The following is a 22,635-nucleotide window of genomic DNA, read 5'->3' as shown; positions in this document are numbered from 1 at the left end:
GGTCGTGGGATGGAGCCCCGCGCTGAATGTGGGGCCTGCTTAAGAGTCTCTCTCTCTCCCTTGGTGTGCCAGGGGTCTCAGTAGGTTAAGCGTAGGACTCTTGACTTTGGCTCAGGTCATGATCTCACAGATCATAGGTTCTAGCCCCAGTCCGGCTCCGCACGCAGGCAGTTAAGAGCCTGCTTGGGATTTTCTCCCGGCCTCCACCTCTGACCCGCCCCTGCTCTCTCTCTCTCTCTCAAAATAAATAAATAAATAAATAAATAAATAAATAAATAAATAAATAAATATAAATAAATAAATAAAAGATTCTCTCTCTCTCTCTCTTTCCCTCCCCCTCTCGCGCACGTGCTCCCTCTCTCTCTCACTCAAAAAAAAAAAAAAACAAAAACCAAAAAACTTGGTGGCACATCCAAGCTGCTACTTTGACAGATTCAGAGGTGTAGGTGATCAGGAAAAGGATTTGAGCAGGTAGGTCAAAAATGCCTCCTTGCGGTGGGGGTGGGGTGGGGTGGGGGTGAGGGTGGGGTGGGGTGGGGTGGGGCGGGGTGGAGGAGGTCTTCATCCAGCTAGGTGGAGCTGGCCAGGCAGGGACAAGGGAAGAGAGGCAGAATGGAATGGAGTCACATAACAGGACGAAGAAAGACTGAATGGCGGTTCGCGGGGCTGCAGCCTTGATCGCCAAGATAAGGACATGGGGTTTACACCAAGTCCCAAAGCCTAACTTTGGCCCACCGTCCGCGCGGGCAATTGCTTAGGCGTCACTGGCAGGCCACACTCTGCAGCCACCCCAGCGAGCCACCCCTTCCGCATCTCCGCCCACTTTCCCCAACAGCCAGTCGCTGACGCTGAAGCGCATCCAGGAGCCGCCCCAGCCAATCGCGGTTGGGGGGGGGGGAAAGTGAAGCTGAGGACCAATAGGAACTCCGCCATTGCAACGAAAGGACCAATGGTTACCTGCGACAGGTCACAGCGGCGGCCAATGACTATGCCCATTTCAGGTGGCCAATAGGAGGCGGTGTCTCGGCGGCAATTTGGCGGCTGCTGCCCTTGGCTGTGGGGCGGGGTCCCGGGTCCTAGCCAGAGTCCTGGAAAGGGTGAGCCAGGTGCCGCCGGGAGGTCTAGAGGGCAGCGGCCGGCGGGAGGCGCGGCTGGAGGCGGGGAGCGGGCGGAAGGGGAGAGGGGGTTGCGGGGAGGGGAGGGGGGAGTGGCTGCGCTTGGCCGGTGGGCGGGGGCGGTGGGGGGGGGGTGGTGAGGATAGCAACACCCGCTGCCTTGTGACTGGTCAATGCCTGGTGGGTGCACCTCGTGGTTCCTGCCCCTGCCAGCGAAGTTTCGAGGTTTGGGTGTTTGTTTGGGGGGGGGGGGGCGGTGGGCGATGCGGACCTCCTGGGTGGAGACCTCCAACCCCATTTGCAAAGCTGGCTCTGGACCCGGTGGGGATGAGGAAGGAGGAAATGGACGTCCCCACCATATTTTCTCAAATGTTAACACATAATAATAGCGAATATTTATTAAGTACTTACAGCCTGCCAGGCCCTGTGCTGAGCGCCCTCCCTGCCTCATCTCATTGAATCCTCCCAAAAACGCTTTGAGGGAGGAGAGGCTGTTATATGCCCATTTTCCAGACGAGGAAACAGGCTCAGAGAGGGGCTGATCGCTGAGGAATCTGACATTGTGCTATGACGACATTCTCTTCTCCGGATCAGTGTTTATCTTAAAACTGGAGGACTTGGAGGCCTGAGGCCCGGGCCTGGCTCTAGAAAAAGCCCCACAGCTGGATTGAAGGGAGAAAATGAAACACAACCTGTCCTAGGCTCAGGGGAGTCGGCAGTACCTGGGGTTACTCACCGGGGTAGATGTGGGAGGCAGGAATCTTGGCCTGTAAGAGAAGGACGATGGAAGCAATAATAATGATTTTATTCTTGTTTTTGTCATATTTGTTATTTTTTCATGCCTGCGTTAAGGGCTGAGCTGTGATGTTACAACCATCTTTTCATGGCAATGCTCCCAGCATCTCCATTTTCCAATGGGGAAACTGAGGCCCAGTGTGGCCAAGTGACTTGTCTGATTTGACACGGAGAGATCCAAGATTTGCCCCCCTGGTCTGTTTCACCACACCTGCCTGCCTGTTGATTTTGGGAAGGTGGGTTCAAAACAGGTTTTTATATTGGTGCAAACCTGTCCAATAAAGGGGTTCATTATTGTTCATGACAGATGTAATGGGTGTGGGCATGTTCTCTAACTCCATCAAACAGATGTAGAAACAGGCTCAGGGAGGTGAATTGGGTGTCTGAGGTCATACAGAGAGGGGGTTCCAGAATCTTGCCCTCAGGCCTCAGCCTGGATGAGTGGAAGGTTGAGGGGACGTCAGGTCAAGGTCTGGGGCTGATGGCCTGTCTCTTCCCAGCCAAGCCAGCTGTCAAGAGCATGCCTCTGTGCCGTTGGGGTGCCACCACCAGGGACAGCAGGCCTGATGGGGATGAGGCTCAGTCCATGGTCTCCAGGGGAGGCCTAAAGGTCCTTCTGCACTGGGCTGGCCCTGATGGCGGGGACCCCTGGGTCACCTTCAGCGAGGCCACACTGACCGCAGAGGAGGTCTGCATCCACATCGCACACAAAGTCGGTGAGTCTGGGGCATCGGCCATGTGGTGGGGGTGGGGGGTGGGGGTGCTGAGAGCAGCAGCTGGGCCCATCCAGCCATCCATCCTTCTGCCCATTCGAATATTCAGCAGACATCGAGTGAGGAACTGTAGTGTGCCAGCCCCAAATCACTGCCTTTGTGGAGCTGATATTCCAATAGGAAAACCAGCAAGGAACACAATGAATAGGAAAACAGCAGAGATGGCTGATGGAGAAAAATAAAAAATTCAGGAAAGGCCACTTGGCTGGCTCAGTTGGTAGAGCATGTGACTCTTGACCTCAGGGTTGTGAATTCAAGCCCCAGGTTGGGTGTAGAGATTACTTAAAAAAAAAAAAAAATCAGGGGTGCCTGGGTGGCTCAGTCGGTTGAGCGGCCGACTTCGGCTCAGGTCATGATCTCACGGTCCGTGAGTTCGAGCCCCGCGTCGGGCTCTGTGCTGACAGCTCAGAGCCTGGAGCCTGTTTCGGATTCTGTGTCTCCTTCTCTCTGACCCTCCCCTGTTCATGCCCTGTCTCAAAAATAAATAAAACGTTTAAAAAAAAAATTAAAAAAAAAATCAGGAGATAGGGAGGGAGCCACAGGGATGTCTAGGGGGAGATGGTATACGACAGAGGGAACCGCATGTGCAAAAGCCCTGAGGTGGGAATTTGCCAGAGACCGCAAGGAGGCCAACATGCCTGTAGCAGAGTGAGTGGAGGGGAGGCAGGACTAAACGAGGGCAGGGAGGTGATGGGGGCAGGTCGGGCAGGGCTTTGTGGGCCTCAGGGAGGACTTGGGACTTTACTCCAAGTGAGGTGGGAGCTATGGAGGACCGTGAACAAAGGAGGGACGTGACTGGACTCAGGTATCCTAGGTGCTCTCTGGCTGCTCTGTGGGGAATAGACTGGTGGGGGAGGGTGGGTGTGGGGAGACCAGGGTGGCGGTGACCTCCAGCTGGGGGATATGGGGGAGAGGTCAGCCAGGGCTAGATCTTACGGTGCCTTAAATGCCAGAGGGAGGAGTTCATAGTTTACACTTTTCTCCCGAGAGCCGCAAGGAACTATGGGATGGCTGAGAGCCTACAGTAGAAGTACCAAATGTAATTTTTTTGGAAAGTTTTATTTATTTATTTATTTTGAGAGAGAGAGAGAGAGAGAACGTGCATGAGCAGTGAAGAGGGCAGAGGGGGAGAGAGAGAAAGAGAGAGAATCCCAAGCAGGCTCCATGCTCAGCATGGAGCCCAAAGTGGGGCTTGATCCCACAACCCTGAGAACATGACCTGAACCTAGTCAAGAGTCAGTCGCTTAAAGGCGCCTGGGTGGCTCTGTCGGTTAAGTGTTCCACTTCAGCTCAGGCCATGATCTCATAGTCCGTGGGTTCGAGCCCCGCATCAGGCTCTGTGCTGACAGCTTGGAGCCTGGAGCCTGCTTTGGATTCTGTGTCTCCCTCTCTCTCTCTGCGCCTCCCCCACTCGCGCTCTGTCTCTCCCTCAAAAATAAAATAAAAACATTTTTTAAAAAATTAAAAAGAGAGACGCTTAACCAACTGAGTCACCCAGGTGCCCCCAAAAGTGTAATTTCTTCTTCCAGAGAAGGAGAAGGTCTGTCCAGCGGGACTTTGCTTATTGGCCCCGTCCTCCAGGAAATTCTCTCAAACCTCCTTACCCACAGTCTGATGGGGGCCTAATGGTGGATATCTATCACACGTTGCTTGCGCTTTCCCATTGGTGGCCGATTCTTCAAGAGCTCAGATAGGAGTGCCGGGTGATGTGACGCATGCCTGGCAGAAGGAACAGGATTTGTAAAGGGCCCAGACAGCCTGATCTTTGGAGGAAGCAAAAGACCTTAAGAGGGACTCCATTGTGAGTTCTAAGAATTTGGTAAAGGAAGTAGGAATTGAAAGCGGAACCTTATTTGTCAGGGTCCAGGTCATGGTTATCCTGTGCTGAGGGGGTTGGGCTTTCTCATGGGGCAATGGGGAGCCGTGGAAAGTTCAAGGCAGAGAGCAAAACAGATTGGTTCTTTAGGAAGCTGTCTCTCAGGGAGGCATTCTCCTTCTATGGGAGGCAGTACCCTTGGACACAGCGACCTTGAAGAGCGATTTGCATCATCCCACACAGTTCCACTCCTAGGTGGGTACTTTACGGTCGCTCCGCTCATATGTTTTAGGAGACGCGTTCCAGAATGTTTGGAGCTGCTTCATGTATTTTAGTGAAGGATAGGAGGCTGTCTCAGAGTCCCTCTGTAGGAGAATGCATAAATTGCAGTCAGGTTGAATCCTGAAATGTTCTATAGTCAGGAAAAAGGAATTTCACCAAAGTTACACATGTCATGTGGGAAGTTATTTATTTATTTATTTATTTAAGAAATTTTTGATGTTTATTTATGTTTGAGAGAGAGGGAGAGGGAGAAAAAATGTGAATGGAGGAGGGACAGAAAGAGAAGGAGACACAGAATCTGAAGCAGGCTCTAGGCTCTGAGCTGTCAGCCCAGAGCCCGATGTGGGGCTCGAACTCATGGACTGTGAGATCATGACCTGAGCTGAAGTCGGATGCTCAACCGACTGAGCCACCCAGATGCCCCATTTTTTATTTTCATTTTTATTTATTTTTTAATCTCTACACCTAACACCGGGCTACAAACTCATGACCCCGAGATCAAGAGTCACACGCTCTACCAACTGAGCCAGCCGGGCACCCTTCATGTGTGAGGTTTTAAAACCTATTGTAACTTGAAAAAGCAGGGGCACCTGGGGTTTAGTCGATTAATCATCTGACTTTGGCTCAGGTCATGATCTCGCCCTTCTGAGTTCAAGCCCCGCGTTGGGTTTGCGGCTGTCAGCGCAGATCCCACTTTGGATCCTCTCTCTCCCCTCTCTCTCAGAAATAAATAAACATTAAACAAAAAAAATAAGAGGGGAGCCTGGGTGGCTCAGTTGGTTACGTGTCCAAATTTGGCTCAGGTCATGATCTCGCGGTTCGTGAGTTGGAGCCCCGTGTTGAGCTCTGGGCTGACAGCTCAGAGCCTGGAGCCTACTTCGGATTCTGTGTCTCCCTCTCTCTCTGCCCCTCCCCGCTCATGCTCTGTCTCTCCCTCCTTCAAAAATAAATAAACGTTAAAAGGGCAGGATGCCTGGGTAGCTCAGTTGGCTAAGCGTCCGACTTTGGCTCAGGTCATGATCTCACGGTTTGTGGGTTTAACCCCCACGGAAGCTGTCAGCTCAGAACCTAGAGCCTGCTTTGAATTCTGTGTCTCTGATTCTGTGTCTCTGTCTCTCTCTACCCATCCTCTGCTCATGCTCTGTCTCTGTCTCTCTCTCTCTCTCTCTCTCTCTCAAAAAATGAATAAAGGTTAGGGGCGCCTGGGTGGCGCAGTCGGTTAAGCGTCCGGCTTCAGCCCGGTCACGATCTCGCGGTCCGTGAGTTCGAGCCCCGCGTCAGGCTCTGTACTGATGGCTCAGAGCCTGGAGCCTGTTTCCGATTCTGTGTCTCCCTCTCTCTCTGCCCCTCCCCCGTTCATGCTCTGTCTCTCTCTGTCCCAAAAATAAATAAACGTTGAAAAAAAAAAAATTAAAAAAAAAATGAATAAAGGTTAAACCAATTTTTTAAATAAATAAAAATTTTAAAAAGGAAAAGAAAATTGTAGGGGCGCCTGGTTGGTTTAGATGGTTAAGCCTCCAACTCTTGGTTTCGTCTCAGGTCAGGATCTCACAGTTTGTGGGTTCAAGCCCTGCACTGACAGCACGGAGCCTTCTTAGGATTCTCTCTCCCTTTCTCAGCCCTTCCCTGGCTGCTCACTCGCTCGCTTGCTCTCTCTCAAAAAATAAATAAACGTTAAAAATTAAAAAAAAAAAACAAATTATAGAAGGACACCTATAGTGTAATATTAGATTTAGAGCTTATAACACTTGAGACTAGATCATAGAGGACATGGAAATGATAAACTCTATTTCAGGAGTATGGTTACCTCTTTACAGGAGGGGAAAGGAAGAGAATGTAGGCAGAGGCTTCCATTGTAGCAGTCAAGTTTTAGGTCTTTATCTTGTCTCTGTACTTTGGTGATTGTAAATGATTCTGGATGGATTATCTTAGATGAAAATATTAAGTGACGTGTGTAAAAGGATGCCTTGGGTGGCCGGTGTGGGAAACAACAGCAAGTCTGGAGGCTGGACTAGGGCTGGGCTTTGGATCGGAAGGAACCCAGGGAGATTGGAGGATGCGGACAGAACAGGCCTTGTGACCCGTCTGATGTGGGGTGCTGGGGTGGGGGGGGAGTTGAGGACAAAGACGAAGTCCTAGTTTAAAGAACTGGGCAGACAAGAGGCGGGTCTGGGGACCTGAGACAAGGTCCCTTTGAAACAAGGCACATCTAAGAGGGCTCTGGCATCCAGGGGGAGACAGCCAGGAGGCAGGTGGCTCTTCCCCCGGGGCTGGAGTTCAGAGCGAGACCAGGCAGAGTGCCAGCAGTTGGTAGAGTTGGGTGGGTCGGTCTAGGATAGGTTCTCGCTCTAGGAATGGCAGCCTCCCAAATTTTCCTGGGTCAAGGGCAGCGAAGGTTTACCTAAAATCTAATGCAGGTTGAATGATTCACTTCTATCTTGTAGCTTCGGCACAAGGGGTCTCCACCGCCCCTGAGACAGGGAAGATGCGAGACAGTTTATTTCCTGGCCTGGGAATCTGCGTCTCCCTTCCGCCAACATCCCGTTGTCCAGAAACCAGGATAGGAAATCTAGTCTGTGAAGCCGCAGCATGGTCAACGTGTTGCATTGCGCTCGATGTGCAGGAGGAGCAGAGGGGAGGGAGGGGAGGGAGGGGAGGGGAGGGCCGGGCCTATGAGGGGGTCCACAAGGCAGATGGCAGCAGCTGCGGACTCCTGATCTTGTTTCTTCCCTGTTCCAGGCATCACTCCATCCTGCCTCAATCTCTTCGCCCTCTTTGATGCCCAGGCCCAGGTGTGGCTGCCCCCAAACCACATCTTGGAGGTCTCCAGAGACATGAACCTGACATTGTACTTCCGCATGAGGTGGGTGAAGGCCCCTCGGAAGTCTCGCCCCCTTTTGTTCTGCCCCCCTCGTTCCCCCACTCCCCACCTTCCTGGAGCTGATCTGAGTCCACGCTAAGGCCCCAGCTGTTCCCCCTCCCTCCCCTCTTGCAGGTTTTATTTCCGGAACTGGCACAGCATGAATCCTCAGGAGCCGGCTGTGTACCGCTGTGGGCCCACCAGGGCCAAGTCTTCCTCGGAGCAGGCAGAGCAGGGGATGCAACTCCTGGACCCAGCCTCCTTTGAGTACCTCTTTGAGCAGGTGTGTGCAGGGCTGCTGGGGACGTGGGGCTGTTTGTGAGGGACTCAGGGGTAGCTGAGGAGCCCTGCTTCCCTCCCCAGTTCACTAAAGCGAATAGGCTTCAGCCCTTGCCATCTGGGATCCTTTGGCTGTCTGAACCAAAGGGTTCTGAGACAGGATTGCGTGGGAGAGAGTGCTGTGATCAATTAGTGATGTCTGCCACAGGCCGAGGGTGGGGCAGAGGAGGCATGTATGCTGCGTATTTGGCCTTTCCAGAAAATGGGGGTTCCCTCCCATCCCGAAAGTGGACAGAAGCCAGAGAGGGAACAGGTTTTCATGCCTCCCTTTCTGCCCGCTCCCCCCACCCACCCAGGGCAAGCACGAGTTTGTGAATGATGTGGCACCACTGTGGGAGCTGTCGAGCGAGGAGGAGATCCACCATTTTAAGAACGAGAGCCTGGGCATGGCCTTTCTGCACCTCTGCCACCTTGCCCTTTGCCACGGTATCCCCCTGGAGAAGGTGGCCAAGAAGATCAGGTGTCCGGGAATGGGGCGGGGACAGGTATCTGGGAGTCACAGTAGACCTTGCATCCTGCAACGTCTTCATTCGGCAAACGCTTGTTCAGCGCCTGCCGTATGCTGGCGCTGGTGCCGGGTGCCGAGGCCACAACAGTGAACGAGTCAGACAAAAATCACTGTCCTCTCGGAGCTCACGTCTGGTCAAGGAGCCAGGCAGTACACAGAACTGCAAAAGCGAAAGGTCCAGGGTTTCAGGTGATGCTACACGCAGAGGGGACAAGATTAAGCAGGAAGGGAGGAAGAAGGAGAAGGTAGCATTCAGATTCCAAGGTTTGAAGGAAGTGAAGGAGGGAGCGTGTGCGTATCTGAGAGGAGGGCGTCCTGAACAGAGAGAACAGCCAGTGCGAAGACCCCGAGGCCTGGCAGATATGTTGGAGGATGTGTAGGTGGAGCAGAGTAAACTCGGAGAATTCCTTCGAGTTCAAGGGAAGGAAGGACATAGGAGCATGGGGAGCTGGGAGTGAGCTGTCTGCACCTCCATTGTTGTGAGGGCCTGGGTAATCCGGGTACACTGCCTGGAGGAGGCAGTGAGAGAAATGGATCCTACAAGACCAACAGTTCTCAAAGCACATGTCTTTCCATTTCTGTCATGTTATCACTCTGGAAGACCCAGGCTGGGACAACAAAGTCCAAGGTGTTTGGAAGCCCGGAGGGAGTACCCCCTCTAGCCTCGACATCAGAGAATGCTTCCTGGGAGAAGTGACATTTCTGCTAAGACCTGAAGTTTGAGTCAGCTTTATCCAGATGTGGACTGTGTTGGCCAAGCATTCTAAGCAGAGGGAAAAGCCTACGCAAAGGCCCAGAGGCAGTAGGCAGCAGCAGCCTTCTTCTTGGAGATCCGAACTTGGAATATGGGGGCCTGAGTCCACCAGGCTGTAGTCAGGGGACCTTTCTCCCAAGGGCTCCAAGGAGCCCTGGGAAGCTTGGAAGTGGGGGCAAGAGGCAGCTAAAACCTCAAGCTTTTGGATCGCTCTGATCTAGGGGTGGGAGAGAGGGCTTGGGACATGGAGACTGAGGCTCAGAAATCTGTTAGTTGAGTGAGCTGTACTGGAGGTCAGATGCCAGACAGGCGGTGGGAGAAGAGGGGAGAGGATAAGGGTTTGTGAGGAGCAGAGGGGCCTCCCAGAGCTGTGCCTTTTGTCGATAATCATCATATCGGTGATAAAAACTAATCGTGACTTCTCCAGTAGTAACACCTGATGTTCACATAGGTCTTACTATGTGCCAGTCAGCAGCCCTCAGGCCTCAGGCCTGGAAGTGGGCCCTGTTTGATCCCACCCTATATATGAGAAGACCGAACGCTTTAGGAGGTTGTCCAAGAGCTGGGATTTTAGCCCCATTGTCTGCTCCAGAATTCTGACACCGGCTGGCCTCCCTGTGCTGGCCCTTTATTGCGTTGCTCTTTTTCCACCTGCACGACGGCCGGCCTGTTTTCTAGACGAGGCAGCTGAGGTTCAGAGAGGTTAGGCCGCTCACCCAGCGTGACGCGGCTACGCCTGCAACCGGGCTCCTGACCAGCCCTTCCCGGTTGCCCCCCCCCAGCTTCAAGGACTGCATCCCGCGCTCCTTCCGGCTGCAGCTCCGGCGGCACAACGCGTTAACACGGCTGCGCCTACGGAGACTCTTCCGCAGGTTTGTGCGGGCCTTCCAGCCGGGCCACGTCTCCCAGCCGGTCATCATGGTCAAGTACCTGGCCACGCTGGAGCAGCTGGCACCCCGCTTCGGCACGGAGCGCGTGCTCGTGTGCCGGCTGGAGGAGCAGGCCCAGGCCGTGGGGGACCCCTGCTACGTCCAGGACGGGGGCCAGTCCCCCCCGGAGCCTGGGCCTGAATTGGCCCCCGGACCCCCTACTCATGAGGTGCTGGTGACAGGCACTGGTGGCATCCGGTGGCGGCCAGTCCAGGCAGAGGTGAGCAGAGTGCCTCTTCCATCCGGGGGCCCCGATGGCTGGGGCTGGGCTTCCTGCTCAGCCTTGGCCTGCGAGGGTGGCTGCCGTGAGCCCTTTCCCCACATGGCGCTGGGGTGTGTCTGTCTGTCCCCTGGGGTGGATTTTTGGGGAGCAGCCTCTGTCTCCCCCCTAGGGATCTACTTTCTGAGGTCTGCATCTCTGAGGGACCCTCGTCTGGTACCTGGGGGTGAGAGGGCTCGGCTCCCCCTCTCTTCCTCCCCGAGGTTCTGTCTTCTGGCGTGTGTGTCTCTTGGGGGAGGGTCTCCGTCCCATCTGTGACACGGGGACTTAGGGGGACGCCTGAGGAGCCTGTCCCCGGGAAAGCTGTGCGGGGGACTAAGCTGGCACGGCCCTGCCGGGTTTCCAGGGTCCCAGTGGCGATGGTTGCAGCAGGAACCCCCGTGCTGGCCCATCGGGGAAGAAAAGCAAGGCCCAGGAGGTGGGCAGCCAGCCAGCGGACAGACCTCAGGAAGCGCCATGGGCCTACTTCTGTGACTTCCAGGACATCACCCACGTGGTGCTGAAAGAGCGCCATGTCAGCATCCACTGTCAGGACAAGTGCCTGGTGGGGCCCTGGGGCTGCGGGCCTGACGGGGGGCGTGGGGGGCGCCTCTGGTCTGCGATGGCTGCCTGACGTCCCCCCACCCCCACCCCGGCCCGCAGGAGCTCACCCTGCCTTCCCGGGCTGTGGCCCTGTCCTTGGTGTCGCTGGTGGACGGCTATTTCCGCCTGACAGCCGACTCGAGCCATTACCTGTGCCGGGAGGTGGCCCCTCCGCGGCTGGTGATGAGCATCCGGGATGGCATCCACGGGCCCTTGCTGTGAGTGCTGGGAGGGCGGCTGGGTGACGTGGGGCGACGTGGGGCTGCCAGCCGGGCCGCAAGCTCCGGGGACGGTGAGGCTTGAACAAGGTGTTTGTATCGAGGTCTTCGCGTGCGTTCACATTAGTGTCTTTGTGCGTGTGTGTGTGTGTGTGTGTGTGTGTGGTGTGTGCTCACCTCCATGTGAGAATATACACGTGCGAGCAAGCCTTCCTGTCTTAGTACATGCCTACACGTGTGAGCGCAGCTGTGAGTGTGGCCGTGTGTAAGCACACACACGTGCACATGCATCTGTGCCTATGGCGTCCATGTGTGTACACACGTGTGCATGCCCGTGGGTGCACACGTGTTCGCCTGTGTGGGTGCACGTGTGCACGCCTCGGGTTACAGGGGGAGAGAGGGTGCCTGCCGCGGCGTGGGCACGTGTCATGACAGTACCTGGGTCTGGGACTGTCACCACACACGTTTAACGGCTCTTTGGGTGTGCGGCTGTGTTTTATGATTGCATATAAAATCGTCATTGCCTGTTTTTACGTGACGGGACGGGTGATCTTTGTGGAGCTGTAGGTTGGACAGACGCTAGTGGCCCTTCACATACATGCGTGTTTACATCCCCACAGGTGTGTGTGTGTGTGTGTCCTGGTCACTGTCTGTGCAATTCTGTTCGGACATACGGGGCCAGGGACGTCAAGTGTCAGTACTTAAGTGGTCCTCAGACACGCGTGTGGCCATCCTGCATGCTCCTGGGTCAGGGTTTGTGACTCGCGGTTCGTCTGTGCCTCATACCCGTGCCTGGGTGGTCCTGCGCCATCTGTGGCCCCGGGACGGGCCATCGAGGTGTCTAAGAGGTCCGACGGCTCGGAGCCTGGTCTCTACCCCAGAGGAGGGTGAAGCGGCCATCCCACCTCCTGAGGGCCGTGGCTGTGCCATGTCCCAGCCGATGTGCACGGCCACCCGTCCTGGGGTCTGGGGGCCGCATCGGCGTGTGTCCTGGTCTGTTTGGGCGGCTAGGACAGTAGCACTGGCTGAGTGGTGTAGAGGCAACGGACGTTTGGTTCTCATAGTTCCGGAAGCCGGAAGTCTAAGTTCAAGGTGCAGGCAGGTCCGGTGTTCAGTTGAGAGCCCCGCCTCCTGGGTCATAGACAGCCCTCTGGCTGGGTCCTCACGTGGAAGGGGCAGGCGAGCTCTCTGAGGTCCTTCTATAAGGGCACTGATCTTATTCATGGGCTTTCCACCCTCGTGACCTGATCACCTCCCAGAGGCCCCACTTCCTCACAGCGTCACCTTGGGGGTTAGGTTTCAGCACAGGAATTCCAGGACACACGGACATTCAGTCCGTAGTAGCATGTGAGCCCCCGCATGCGTAGGTGTCTGGGCCCCTGTGGCTGCAGCCCACGTACTGCCTATCTGTGCTCACGACGTTGTCACCTCTGGGTCTGGGATATCGATGCCCCTGTGCCACCACGTCATAACGGGTAAGCGGCTGCGTCTGTGACTCTTGTCCTGTGAACGTGCGACAGACTACGTGCTGCGTGTCAAGGTGGCTGGCAGGGTTTGTGCCCATCGAGTGTCTGAATGCAGTTGACTGTGTGTGTGTCACCATGTTGGTGACACTGTCCAGCCGTTGTCACACACGAGTGTATGCCTCTCGTGGTACCTCTGTCACCCCGGGAGTGTTCGTGTGCAAGACCATGTTTAATTGGTACGCGTCTGTGTTCAGACTCAGCGTCTGCACGTAAGTGCCCGAGTCTGACATTTGTCAGGCTCGTTCGTCAGGGAGGTTTCGTGTGTCCTTGTGGCCAGGCGCGGGTCCAGCCGTACCCCGGGGTTCCCCGACACGCCCCCTTTGTTTTCTACAGGGAGCCGTTCGTGCTGGCCAAGCTGCGGCCCGAAGATGGCCTCTACCTCATCCACTGGAGCACCAGCCACCTCAACCGTCTCATCCTCACGGTGGCCCAGCGTGACCAGGTGGGCCTGGGGCGGGGGTCCCGGGCCGGGGCTGGGCGCGCTCCCTGCCTGGACCCCTGCTCACCGCCCCCACCCCTGCCACCCACCCCAGGCACCTGGCGGGCAGCAGCTGCACCTCCGTAAATTCCCCATTGAGCTGCGGGCCGGGAGCTTCGAGCTGGAGGGCTGGGACCGCTCCTTCCCGAGCGTGCGGGAGCTGCGCACCGCCCTGCAGGGCTGCTCGCTGCGGGCCGGGGACGACTGTTTCTCCCTGCGCCGCTGCTGCCTGCCACGGCCCGGAGGTATGGTACGGGGAGCCATGGTGGGGGGGGCGTCTCTCCCCGTGCCAGCCCACAGTGATGTCACTTCAACCCCCAGAGCTCTCCAACCTCATCATCATGCGTGGGTCTCGGGCCAGCCCTGGGCCACTCAACCTCAGCCAGCTCAGCTTCCACCGCGTCTGCCAGGATGACATTACCCAGGTCCGTGCAGTCGGGGCTCCGGGGCACTGGGGAGGGCGGCCTCGAGCTGTTGTCATGGAGACGTTCTGTGCTTTGTCCCTCCAGCTGTCTCACTTAGGCCAAGGCACGAGGACCAATGTGTATGAGGGCATCTTACGGGTGGGGGAAAGAGGCCCCAAGGAGGGCACGACAGATGGTGGGGACCCCTCCACGCCCAGTGGGGACCGTGGGCAGGAGCTACGAGTGGTACTCAAGGTGCTGGATCCCAGTCACCACGACATCGCCCTGGTGAGTGAGCACCGCCAGGGGCCAGGTGGCAGGATGGGGGGGACGGTCAGGGTCTGTGGCCACCTGACCTGCCCCACGTCCACAGGCCTTCTACGAGACAGCCAGCCTCATGAGCCAGGTCTCCCACGTGCACCTGGCCTTTGTGCACGGCGTCTGCGTGCACGGCTCTGAGAGTGAGTGGGTCCCCCACCGCCCCCCGCTTTGCAGTCCCCTTATACCCACTCCCTGGGTTGTACCCTGACCCTTGACCTGTGTCTTCACCCCTGACTCCACGCTCCACCTTGACTTATACCATGATCTCTGACTACACGCCTCAGACTGTGGCTACTCGACCTTCAACCTGTACCCCACCCCTGACTGTATCCCAACACTCACTTTGCATCCTCATCCCTGACTATACCTTGACTTTTCCCTCTACTCCAGTACCTGGCTGTACCCTAACCCTTGACCTACACCCTGACTCCTGGCTGGATCCCTAGCCCATCTACCACCTGACACCCCTAGTCCCCGGCATCTCTCGACTCTCTGACCCCACTGGCATCGTGACCCCACGCAGACACCGGCACCGTCGGGCTCCCCAGTCCTCCCAGATCTCTTGCCTCCGCCCCTGCCTCTACCCCTACCCTGTGTGTACCTCAAAACTCCACGTCCAGGGTGACCCCAGCCAGTAGCCCCCACATTCTCAACCCCACCTGTCCATTTCTCTGGCTTTCCCTCCAACGCGGGTCTACACCCCGTGAGTGCCCCAATCTGGTGGGATCCTGTCAGCCCTTATGACGCCCCTGTCTTAACCTCCACACCTCCACTCGCCTGTACCCACCCCCAGTTCCCCAGTGACATCCTCACGTTGTCACTTTACATGTCAGCTTTCCCCGGCCCCACCCTGGACTCAGATGCCAGCGTTCACCTCTGCCTCACCCTGCACCCACATTGCCTACCCTCCATCCCGCATTTCCCCTCACCCCAGCGTCACTCCCAAGTTGCCCCCTGGGCCTCTGTCCCGACACCTTCCCCACCCACAGTCCCAGCCCCCGTGTCCTACCACCTGTGCCCTGGAGGGTGGAGGCAGGTGGGCAGCCCCTGCTGGGCCTTTGCAGACATCATGGTGACAGAGTACGTGGAGCACGGACCCCTGGATGTGTGGCTGCGGCGGGAGAGGGGCCACGTGCCTGTGGCCTGGAAGGTGGCAGTGGCCCAGCAGCTGGCCAGCGCTCTCAGCTACCTGGTACGTGCGTGTGGGTGGGGCCTGGGTCGATGGGAGCGCCAGGGTGGCCTCAGCATTGGGTGTGGAGGCCTCAACACGTTATTTAATCCACACACTGGCCCTGGGGGATCTTTCCATGAACCTGTCCTGCTCACACACCCCTGTGGCTCCCATCTCCCCCAAGAGAACACCTCACCTCTCTCTATAGTGTCTGAGGTCCCGTGGGGCTTGGCCTCAGCGGCCTCTGTCACTCTTGCCATTCATCCCAGCTCCTCCTGGCCTAGTCACCCCAGTTTCCAGAGCACCTCTGTGTGCCAGGCTCTGTCCTCGTCCCTGAGGACACAGTGGAGAACAAAACAAAAGTCTCGGTCGTTAGGGAGCTGGGCACTTAGTTGGGAGGAACAAACAAATAATAATTAACTACGTCGCGTAGTGTCTTAGGAAGTCATAAGAACTACGGGGGGAAAAGCAGGGTCTGGGGAAGAAGCAAAGGTTTAAATAGATGGGTGGGGGAAGGCCTCACTAAGGTGACCTGGCGGTGGGTATCCCGAGGGTATCTGGGTCAGTGCATTCTGGGAAGAAGGAATAGCCAGCCTCGAGGCCCTGGGGAAAGAGCTCCCCGGGCTTGGTTGGAGGAGAGCAGTTGGACCTGACCGGAAGTTTGGCCCCAGCTCTGGGAAAACTGGAGGGACCTACTAGGTGCCTAGTGCAACCCGGTCCCAATGACCACGTATTTGGATCCCCACGATGACCGTGATCGTTTTATGGGTTTTGTGGTGTATTTGACCTCGGTTATTTCTTTCACGTGGGCCGTCCCTGTGGAGACCACGTGGATGGGACTGGGGGCGGCATCTACAGCGCCCCCCCCTTGGCCATGCCCCCTTTCCACCCCACCACAGGAAGACAAGAGCCTGGTTCATGGTAATGTGTGTGGCCGGAACATCCTGCTGGCACGGCTGGGACTGGCGGAGGGCAGCAGCCCCTTCATCAAGCTGAGCGATCCCGGTGTGGGCCTGGGCGCCCTTTCCAGGGAGGGTGAGGACCCGGGCAGGGCTGGGTTCAGGGACGGGCTTCCCCCCACTCTTTTCACCCTTGGTGACTTCTGACCCTGGCTCCAGAGCGGGTAGAGAGGATCCCCTGGACAGCCCCCGAGTGCCTGTCAGGTGGGGCCAGCACCCTAACCACTGCAGCTGACAAATGGGGCTTTGGTGTCACCCTCCTGGAGATCTGCTTCGACGGGGAGGCCCCTCTGCAGGGCCGCGGCCCTTCCGAGGTATGTCCAGGGCTTGTCTGGGTCCTTCCTATAAAGGGGATTGGCACTTCCAAGATGTCCAGAGGGCATGTTCGGGGTCCAGAGCTGCCTCCCCTCTGGCTGTGTGGCCTCGTATCTCCGGGGCTCCATCAGGTTATTCGTCACTTGGGGTTAACCAGTCCCTACGTCATAAAGTCGTGACATACAGCAAATAAATGACGTGTTTCGGTTTTAAGCAGAGCAGCCGGGGCCGTGATGAGAGCAGCACAGGCTGTGGGGGTGAGGGAGTACCAGCGGACTCCCCGGAACCAGTTGAGGGGTCAGGCAAGGCTTCCCAGAGGAGGTTTAATCTAAGTGCAGAAATACTGCAGTGACCAGGCTAGGAAGCGTAGCCTAGGCAGAGGTCCCAGCATGTACAAAGGCCCCGAGGGTCTGGTGCGTTCAGATTGCTGCAGGAGCTTCCTGGAGGCAGACAGAGGAGGGGCTAGGTGCAGAGGTGGGTGGAAGCCAGGGCAGGAAGGGCCAAGTGTGAGGTGTTCGAGCACAGCACGCTCAGCTGGACTCGGGATCAAGTCCTGGCCCTGCAGTGGTGATCAAGTCTGCTTCCATTCTCCAAGCCTCAGCTGCCGCATCTGTAAAATGGGAGTGACAAGAACAAGGACCTAGCTTGCTCTGAGAGCTTGACTGTTCTTTTGGAGAAGGGGACCAGGAGTGGGGGTGAGGGGTGGGCACTGACTCCTGTGGGTCCCCTTCCCGGCAGAAAGAGTGCTTCTACCAGAAGCAGCACCAGCTTCCTCAGCCCTCATGCCCGGAGCTGGCCACACTCACCAGCCAGTGCCTGACCTATGAACCAGCTCAGCGGCCCTCCTTCCGCACCATCCTGCGTGACCTCACTCAGCTGCAGCCCCAGAGTGAGCCCCACCCCCTTGCTGGGACCCCTGCTTATGCCTGCATGGTGCACCTGAGGTTTCTGCACAGGGACTCGGCATGCGTGCCCGTTTCGAATTCACTTAAGGCTGTACGGATGCCTGTGCTCCCCTTAAAGTCTTATGTAGGGAGAGCCACAACCTCTTTGGACAAATTAGGCCCTTGCAGCAACTCTCTTGCTTTTGCTTTCTCTCTTGATGTAATACCCTTTACCCAATCTAAGAACTTCCAGGCGTCAGTGTTGATGCAGCCAGTTCTGTATTTTGGACAAGAAGTGGAATTTTGCAGCTGTTGCAAAAAAGTTTCCTTATATTTGAGATCAGATGCTGGGGGAGCAGACACCTGCTTTCTGTGCCTCCAAGTAGCTGGAAGAGTTAGGGGTCCAGTGACACCCACTGTGACTCTTCCAGATCTTGCTGACGTCTTGGCTGTGAACCCGGACTCGCCTGCATCAGACCCCACCGTTTTCCACAAGCGCTATTTGAAAAAGATCCGGGATCTGGGCGAGGTGAGGGGGCTGGGGCAGGGCCCAGACTGTCAAAAGCCCGCCTGGTGGAGTAAAAAGAGTTTGGGTCAGACGTTAGTATGGGTAGGGCCTGGCCTATGAGACCCTCAGCCTCAAAGGAGGCCCTGAGGATTTGAAAAGGAGGCCTAGGCCCCAAGGAGACCCCCTAACACGGAGTAGGTGGGGCCCAGGATTTTCCAAACAGACCCGGCTGGAGTGGGTCCTGGGAAGCCGGGGTAGGGCCGACCCTCCTGCGTGCTCTGGGGCCAGGGTCATTTCGGCAAGGTCAGTCTGTATTGCTACGACCCGACTAACGACGGCACCGGCGAGATGGTGGCTGTGAAGGCCCTCAAGGCGGGCGGGGGCCCCCAGCTCCGCACTGGCTGGCGGCGGGAGATCGACATCCTGCGCACGCTCTACCACAAGCACATCGTCAAATACAAGGGATGCTGTGAGGACCAAGGTGGGCGGGGCTCGGCGGGCGGGGCCAACAGGGCCTGGCCAATTACAGCTTCTGACTGGAGCACGCCCTCGGGTGGGGTGGTTGCGCCGGGGCTGCCTGCTTCCCACCTTGGCCCGCAGCTGGGGCCAGGACGGATGGGAGGGACCTTCGGTTCCGTCACCCGGGGACGTGGGGATGAGGTTTAGGGTGAGCTGTCCCACCTGAGGACCGGGCCTAGAGTGGCCGAGTCAGGGCCTCGCCTGGGGTAGGGCGGGGGGGAGGGGGGGCTGCGGGGCTCGGGATGGGCGGCCCCCAGCCCCGGGCTCCATCCCCACTCGGCCCCGCCTTCTGCATCAGGAGAGAAGTCGGTGCAGCTCGTTATGGAGTACGTGCCTCTGGGCAGCCTCCGGGACTACCTTCCCCGGCACAACGTCGGACTGGCCCAATTGCTACTCTTCGCCCAGCAGATCTGTGAGGTGTGCCAGTGGCCCCTCCTCTTTGGCCTGGCCTGAGGGTCCCATACAGTCGGCTCACCAGTCCCCAGTTTCCATTCGCCTGGAATCTCTGTGCCCACTTGGGCACGCCCCGCAGCCCAGTCCCTCCCGATTGTCCCACCCCTGCCATCACCTCTCCTCCCTTTTGCTGGGCTCCGCTTGCCATCCTGCCTGCTCCTGCACCTGCTCCCCGCCATCCTGACCTGATCGCCCCCTCCCCTCCTGATCCTGGTCAAGACTCCTCAGGCTCTACCCCGCCCCACTGATCCCGGCTCCCCCTTCCCCCAGGGCATGGCCTACCTTCATGCACAGCACTACGTCCACCGAGACCTGGCTGCCCGCAACGTGCTGCTGGACAACGACAGGCTGGTCAAAATCGGGGACTTTGGCCTAGCCAAGGCTGTGCCTGAAGGCCATGAGTACTACCGCGTGCGCGAAGATGGGGACAGCCCCGTATTCTGGTGACCAGACAGGACCAGCTGAAGTGGGGTGTCAGGGTCACCTGGGGCCGACAGGGGGAAGGAGATAGATGCTGGGGTCTCAGATGACAGGGTCTGATCCCAGTGACATTGCCCCCACCCCGGTGGGGCCCTAACTGGGACCAGAGAGCTCCCAAGCCCCAGGTAAGACTCTAACCTGGTCTGGCCCAAGGCCTGAGTGCCCCATCCCCCCAGGTATGCTCCAGAGTGCCTGAAGGAGTGTAAGTTCTACTATGCATCCGACGTCTGGTCCTTCGGGGTCACCATGTATGAGCTGCTGACCTACTGTGACTCCAGCCAGAGCCCCCCTTCGGTGAGAGACTGGCCCTCAGCCCCACCCCATTCCAGAGGAGTTAGAAAGGCATGCATTGGATTCCCAGCCCCTCCACTTCAGGAAGGGTTTAATCCCTAATCCCATGGGGTTCAAGCCACACGTTGGATTTAGAGATTACTTAAAAGTCTTAAAAAAAAAAAAAAAGATTCTGGATAGATAAAAACAGTTTGTAGAGAGACTTAATAGCAAACACCTGTTTCAGACTTACTCTATGAATGTTAGTTACCTAACTTCTACAGTAACCCCAGTGGTAGATGTTACTGCCCCCTTTTACAGGTGGGTAAACCAAGGCCCAGGGAGATGAAGTCATAAGTGTAAAGTTCTGCCCCAAGAAGCAGCAGAGGCGGGGCTAGAAGCCTCTGTCTAGGTAGACACACCTCCTGAATAGACCTTGTCTTGTTTGGGGGTAGAAATTCATCGAGCTCATAGGCCTCACCCAAGGGCAGATGACGGTGCTGAGGCTCACTGAGCTGCTGGAACGAGGGGAGAGGCTGCCGCGGCCAGAGAAATGCCCTTGCGAGGTGAGCCCTCTCTCCCCCCATTCACCTCCCCATCAGCCGGCTGCAGAAAGAGCAGCCGCCACATTTCCAGTACTTTCCTCCCCAGATCTACCTCCTCATGAAGAACTGCTGGGAGGCAGAGGCCTCATTCCGCCCCACTTTCCAGAACCTCATCCCCATTCTCAAGACAGTCCAGGAGAAATACCAAGGCCAGGCCGCCTCAGTGTTCAATGTGTGCTGAAGCCTCTACCACCAGCTCTCAGGGTATTGGAGCAGACACCCAGGAGAGGGGCTCCCCGCCCCGAGAGGATCCCAAGGGGGGGAGGTCGGCCTCACCATTCCCTGTGCCTTATTCTGTCTGGAGACCCCACCTCTGTGAACGGACTTTCCTTATGTCTTAGTCCACTCGGGTTGCTTTACCAACACCTCTGGTGGGGGCGCTCACCAACAAATGTATTTCTGACAGCTCTGGAGGCTGAGACATCCAAGATCAAGACACCAGCATGGTCACATTCTGGTGAAGGCCCTCTTGGTTCGTAGCCCACACCTGCTGGCTGTGTCCTCACAGGGTGGGAGAGGGCTAGGGAGCTCTCTGGAGTCTCTTTTGTAAAGATGCTTCTGAAGGTTCCACCCTCATGATCTAGCAGCTGCCAAAGGCCCACCTCCTAGTACCATCACACTGAGCATTAGGATTTCAATGTAAGGATTCTGATGGGCGCTTGGGTGGCTCAGCTGCTTAAGCATCCGACTCTTGATCTCAGCTCAGGTGTTGATCTCGGGGTTGTGAATTCAAGCCCTGCGTTGGGCTCTGCACCAGGCGTGAAGCCTACTTTAAAAAAATTTTTTTTTGAGGGGATGCACACCTTCAGACTATAGCACCTTCCGTGGTTATGAGCCTGGGGCAGACCCCTGAGGGACCCAGGACCAGCAAGGACCTACTCAGGCCTTTGAATCCGATTTTTTTACCTCCCCGCCTCCCCCGCCAGCTCCCACCCTTAGGACCCACCATTTCCGCTAGCTGGTAATAAACTTCTATTTTCTCTGCTGGAGGCTGTGGTCCTTGGGCCCTTCTGCAGCAGGTGTTTGCGCCCCTGGGGATTGCAGCCGGAGCAAAGTTTCTGCAGAAAAAAATCTGGCTGAACTCTTTAAGCTTTGTTCACCTCGGAATCACCAGCGAGCAGCAGGCCAGTACCTGGAACACAGAGGGCTCTCAATAACTACTTGCTAAATAGATGAATTGCAGGGGGGTGGGGGGAGAGGGGAGACATGCCACGTAGACGAGTGCCAGACCTACCCTTTCCTCCCCTGTGTGACTTCAGGTGAATGGCTTTCCCTCTCTGGGCCTTATTCCTCAACTATGACCTGGGGGCAGTCATGCTCACCACTGCAGCGGACTAATGTAAATAGCTAATGAGGTCCTTCATGTCAGACTCTTAGCAAAGATACCTGCAAACAAGTACTTAATAAACATTTGATATTGTTGTTAATCTGGTGTTGGCCAAAGCGTTTCTACTCAACATGTCCTTGAGACGGGAAATGTGTAACCACATTGTGAAAGGCCGTGTAATATTTTTCTTTCTCATTTGACTTCTCAAGACCTTGTGCGTTGCATCTCCCCTTTTCCAGATAATTCCATACTCCATACTCGTGTATTGAGATCTGCTTTTGATAACAGCTTGCATACTAAATTTGCATTATAGTTGTAAGGCCGGGGCGGCGGGGGGGGGGGGGGGGAAGCAGGTAATATTGAAATCAACAGTGAAATGTCTGTTAGCCACTGCTGTCGTCTCTCTGAAGGCAACTAATGTCATCTGATTTCCTGTTTCTGCTTCCAGAGACACTTCGTCCAGATACAAGGAAATCTGTACACATACTATGCTTTGTCATCTTTTGGAAAAATAGTAACGTCGAGTGCCCGGCTGTCTTGATAGATAGAATATGTGACTCTCAATCTCGGGGTTGTGAGTTCAAGCCCCACGATAGGTGTGGAGCCTACTTAAAAAACATTTTTTTTAATGTTTCTTTCTTTTTAAAAAAATTTTTTTAATGTTTATTTATTTTTGAGAGAGAGGGAGACACAGAATCCAAAGCAGGCTCCAGGCTCTGAGCTGTCAGCACAGAGCCCGATGCGGGACTCAAACTCACGAACCGTGAGATCATGACCTGGGCTGAAATCAGATGCTTAACTACTGAGCCACCCAGGCGCCCCTATCGATTCACTTCTTCTTTTTTTTAATTTTATTTATTTATTTAAAAAAAAATTTTTTTTTCAACGTTTATTTATTTTTGGGACAGAGAGAGACAGAGCATGAACAGGGGAGGGGCAGAGAAAGGGAGACACAGAATCGGAAACAGGCTCCAGGCTCTGAGCCATCAGCCCAGAGCCCGACGCGGGGCTCGAACTCACGGACCGCGAGATCGTGACCTGGCTGAAGTCGGACGCTTAACCGACTGCGCCACCCAGGCGCCCCACTTCTTCTTTTTTTTTAAATGTTTATTTATTTTTGAAGGAGAGAGAGACCGCGCGCGCGCATGAGTGGGGGAGGGGCAG

At 56.2% G+C, this 22,635-nt stretch overlaps 1 protein-coding gene across 7 annotated transcripts; it reads left to right on the top strand.

Moving 5' to 3' along the window:
- The first annotated feature begins 982 nt into the window (after positions 1-982).
- TYK2 (tyrosine kinase 2) lies at positions 983-21,571 on the top strand. Of its 7 annotated transcripts, none has more exons than XM_045491864.1 (25): positions 984-1,097; positions 1,968-2,146; positions 2,411-2,626; positions 7,521-7,644; positions 7,777-7,924; positions 8,277-8,440; positions 10,025-10,391; positions 10,798-10,995; positions 11,094-11,251; positions 13,111-13,219; positions 13,311-13,500; positions 13,577-13,680; positions 13,765-13,947; positions 14,033-14,120; positions 15,045-15,172; positions 16,051-16,186; positions 16,270-16,424; positions 17,164-17,314; positions 17,741-17,838; positions 18,106-18,298; positions 18,635-18,753; positions 19,060-19,232; positions 19,446-19,563; positions 19,995-20,105; positions 20,191-21,571. In XM_045491864.1, the coding sequence occupies exons 3-25, from the start codon at positions 2,431-2,433 to the stop codon at positions 20,323-20,325; spliced, it is 3,546 nt and encodes a 1,181-aa protein (XP_045347820.1). In that variant the 5' UTR covers positions 984-1,097; positions 1,968-2,146; positions 2,411-2,430; the 3' UTR covers positions 20,326-21,571. The 7 variants fall into 7 exon arrangements, 6 of the variants coding, with proteins under 6 accessions (XP_045347826.1, XP_045347820.1, XP_045347823.1 ...); XM_045491867.1 differs by having other exon boundaries at positions 1,036-1,106; XM_045491866.1 differs by lacking the exon at positions 984-1,097 and adding an exon at positions 1,255-1,340.
- The last annotated feature ends 1,064 nt before the right edge of the window (positions 21,572-22,635 follow it).

Source organism: Leopardus geoffroyi, chromosome A2 (genome assembly GCF_018350155.1).
Source record: "Leopardus geoffroyi isolate Oge1 chromosome A2, O.geoffroyi_Oge1_pat1.0, whole genome shotgun sequence".
NCBI lineage: Eukaryota > Metazoa > Chordata > Mammalia > Carnivora > Felidae > Leopardus > Leopardus geoffroyi.
Note: the sequence above shows the minus strand (reverse complement) of the source record. Positions and strands in the feature narration are given on the sequence as shown.

Coding starts and splice junctions, on each gene's coding strand:
- TYK2 (XM_045491864.1), top strand. CDS start 2,431: ATGCCTCTGTGCCGTTGGGGTGCCACCACCAGGGACAGCAGGCCTGAT. Junction 8,441..10,024: donor AAGGTGGCCAAGAAGATCAG/GTGTCCGGGAAT, acceptor GCCCCCCCCCAG/CTTCAAGGACTGCATCCCGC. Junction 13,681..13,764: donor GCCAGGATGACATTACCCAG/GTCCGTGCAGTC, acceptor TTGTCCCTCCAG/CTGTCTCACTTAGGCCAAGG.